The sequence below is a fragment of the Melanaphis sacchari genome, unplaced genomic scaffold (genome assembly GCF_002803265.2).
Source record: "Melanaphis sacchari strain LSU unplaced genomic scaffold, SCAv2.0 Contig67_pilon_pilon, whole genome shotgun sequence".
Lineage (NCBI taxonomy): Eukaryota > Metazoa > Arthropoda > Insecta > Hemiptera > Aphididae > Melanaphis > Melanaphis sacchari.
In genome coordinates, this window is record NW_020271484.1 from 83336 (window position 1) to 87474 (window position 4139).

The 4139-nt window shown below is 33.9% G+C and overlaps 1 protein-coding gene across 1 annotated transcript; it reads right to left on the bottom strand.

Moving 5' to 3' along the window:
* Positions 1–1126: 1126 nt before the first annotated feature.
* Positions 1127–2264, bottom strand: LOC112600739 (zinc finger MYM-type protein 1-like). Its single transcript, XM_025348044.1, has 3 exons — positions 1973–2264; positions 1687–1894; positions 1127–1622 (listed from the first exon to the last, which is right to left on the bottom strand). The coding sequence occupies exons 1-3, from the start codon at positions 2262–2264 to the stop codon at positions 1127–1129; spliced, it is 996 nt and encodes a 331-aa protein (XP_025203829.1).
* Between the last annotated feature and the right edge of the window lie 1875 nt (positions 2265–4139).

Here is a 4139-nt window from a genome sequence, read left to right on the forward strand (position 1 = left end):
TAAAATAAATCACAAATTCAAACTTTAGTTACTTATTAATTATTCATGTACATAAAGATATTTAATAAAATTAATTTGTGTGATAACTTATTAGTCTAAAAAAAGTGGTATATTGGGTATAAGATTTCTTCGAAGTGTACTTTCGCGATAAAATTTTATAATTTCTTTTATTGTGCCAATAGTATTACGAATAACCATAAATTTGTTTAGATCGTTAATTACTAAATTTAATCGGTGACTAGCACAATGGAAATATAAAGCTTTATTATATCGGTTACGAATTAATTTAGCAACGCCACCTACTTTGCCAGCCATTGTAGCACAACCATCATAACCTTGTCCATAAAATTTACTTAAATTAAGGCTGTTCCACCAGGCTCCTGCTTGGGCGGTTGGCCTAGGATGGCAAATATAATAACACCCAGAGTATTTTGTTTTACCTTACGTATTAAGAGAGGGCAATTAGACAACTTTTAAGAATTACACACAATTTAGGTTGACGCACCGTCGTGCTACAATATATATATTTTATACTAAACAGAGGTGTAACGTATTACATAATATAATAATACTAATAATAAATTTAGGGCGCCCAAATAATATAAAAAAAAAAAGGAAATAATAATAATAGTAATAATAACAACCAATTCTTCCAATACAAATAATAATAATAAAATATAATAATAATATGTCGCTGACCTGGTCCAAGGCAGTATGATCGTTGGAATAAGTGTGCTGGAACACTGATATTGTTAATAACAATTATGACGCCGGCTCGTAACCTCAGGGTCCACGTGTATATAATATATATAGATGATAGATATGTGTATATAATATTAATTTCGACACGTACAAGATGCGGAGTCGCTTCAACACGCGGCAAATGTGACGACGGCACAACACGGCACACAAGGCCAGCACAAAAACCAAAAGGCACAAGTGCTACGGGCATACAAAATGGCCTTATATTAGCCACGCACACGCGTAAGAACAAAAGCGAGCGACGTCCCGGAGACGGTCGCACGAGAGAGTGAGTGTACGGTCGTATTGACGGACAGCAGTGGTCAGGGAACGCCGATGCCACATTAGGCAAGAGGGGAGGAGGGCGACGATAAAGTCGCCGAGCTTATCGCAAGGGAAAAAATATCATAATATATCTCGAACAAAGGCCACTGTCTTCCATAAATGATAAAATTTTAGTAGCAACTGATTCTGCGTCTAATTTATCTAATGGTAAAAAGCCAAGGAATTCTTCTCGAATCTTTATAGGACTTGACTGCTTGTCTAAAAATCTAATTACAATTGTTAGCTGCTCAACACCAGAAATATCTGCCGATTCGTCAGAAATAATGGAAAACGCATTCGCGGCATTAGCTTCGCACACTATTTCTTCTTTTAATATCTTTCCACATAATGTGATTAATTCATTTTGAGTTCTATGGGACGAATATTTAGCATTTCCCACGTTAGTTAAAAAATGATCTTTCAATATCTCATCGCCAGATTCAATACGAAAATTCAAAAGATCGTGAAAAACACCAGAATCTGATTTTTTCCCTCGTAAGGGAAGGTCGTGAGTTCCACAAAACAAAATAGTTGATATAATAGGTTTTAATTTTAGCCTGTTAGTTTCTATTTCTTTATGCAATCCAGAATTTACTTGTTCAATAACACTATTTTTTTTACCTTTCGGCTTTCATAACATCCATAAAATCTTTCGCTCTTGACATTGATTCAGTGTGCCAATTTGAAGACAAGTGTATTTTAGAAGATGCATGAAAATCCTTATACTTGGTAAACGGTTTTACTATAAATCCACCTTGTACGCCTCTATGAATTGATGGCTTGAACAACACACATATTCTACAAAAAGCTCCTTTCACACCCTCAAGAGCTGAATATGTCAACCATGAACCGTTTTCGTGCAACTATTGATGTCTAAATGCTCGAGTTCTTCCTAATTTTAAATCACTCTTAAAGTCATAAGTAGTATTCGGTACCCAAGGATTACGTAAAAGTTCATGTTTTAAACAATCGTCAATATTTTCGACGTTCAAATAATTTCCAATATCTTTTTCATTGGTTAAGATGACATGACCGTCGTTATTTTTTGTATTCACGGTAACCGAAGCACTTTCAACTACACACGATTCCGACGACTCTATATTGACTGTATTATTTATTTTAATTGAATTAGAGCCAGTAGAGGCTTCACTAAGAGAATCACACAGTTTGGGTTTTTTAAAAAAATTTCTGATGTCCATAACAGTATAAACAATAAAACAATATATTAAATATACTAAATACAGTACGTACGTAATTTAACGTGGTCCGTGTTTCACCGTAGACGTTGATAAAATGACAACTGATTTCATTTCACAATTATTATAATTCCCAATGTGATATTGTACATTCGGTTTATTTTTAGTTATCTCAGTTATCTAACTCGTTACCTATCTCTACGTTGTGTGCGTATATGTGCGTCAGTCGTCATAAGTGGTTCGCGACCCACAGTTTGAGAAACGCTGCACTAGGCGATTAATATAAATTCCCAGAATTTAAACGTATTTAATGTATTACACTAATATGCGTTATTTTGTACGTCTTAAGAGGACGTCGTACCCGCATATGTTGTCTCCGTCTTACAAATGCGTAACATGGCAAATAGTACTCTCAGAAGATCACGTTTAGCTCCTTCAGTTTGAAAATTAGAATGAATTGACCTCTTTTGAAATTTAAAAGTGAGATTATTATCTAGGGCATCTCATAGGCTTTTTATTATATTTTAATTTTAAAGCAAGTTATGAGTATTTTAAAATTGTAAATTGCTTGCACGTCTTAAAACACACATAACTCGCTTTAAAATTAAAATATAATTAAAAGCCTATGAGATGCCCTAGATAATAATTTCACTTTTAAATTTCAAAAGAGGTCAATTCATTCTAATTTTCAAACTGAAGGAGCTAAACGTGATCTTCTGAGAGTACTATTTGCCATGTTACGCATTTGTAAGACGGAGACAACATATGCGGGTACAACGTCCTCTTAAAGTATGTTCGGGCCGGGAGCATCTAATTATAAGTATGCGCGCCCCGGTTACCAAAATATCAATACGCTATTATACAGTCACACACCGACCGACCTGTGTTTGCGTGTATATGTGTATAGCACTCAACAGGAAGTGGACAGGTTCGCCGAGCAAATCCTGTGAGTGCTAGTGTGTGGGTGGTGTGTGTATGTGTGTGTATATATGTATGTGTGTAAACTAAAACTAGGAGACTCAGGTAACTCAATATAAATAAATGGTAATACTTGTTACGGTAATAGGATATATAATAATGATAAATAAGATACTAATAGTAATTACGGCCCCTTTGGCCCAACATGTAAAAATATAATAATATAAGGTAGCTGTTAGAGCTACTACAAAAATATAATAATAATAAATAATAAAAAGATAGCTATTAGAGCCACAATATAAAAAATAATGATAAATAGCCCTTCTGGCTCAATGAATGTAAATATATAATAAATAAATAATAATAATAATAGTAATTAGCCCTTTTGGCTCAATGAATGTAAATATATAATAAATAAATAATAGTAAAAACTCACAGTTTGTCGGCGCACTGCTGGCCAGCTGCTACCTAGCTATATAATAATAATTTCACACACAGATGCTAATACGAAAAAACAATAAGAACATTAATGATAATACAAGTGGCGATTTGCGCACACAATATGTATGTAAAAAAATACGAGTATAGAGTATAGACGTATAGTATAAGTAACAAATAAATAATAATTAATAAGTAAAGCGGCGATTCGCGCACGCAGTAAATAGAGTAATAATTAAAGGCTGCGAATCACGCACACAATATATAATAAAAAATATAACTTCGATTTTCACAACTGAAAAATAATTTAAGAAAAAATCGGACGTTGGTCCTTGCGTTACGACGTATGACAAAAGACAAGTTTTTGCGGCGGCCGCGTTAATCTGCGCGCACCGGCGAGCCGGCGGCAGCAGATAACGCGCCGATAATTAATTTAAATAATATTATATAATTCACCAAACACAATATAATTAAAACAAAAATAAATATAAAAATAACAGCTAGCGTAATATGAGTGTTTTG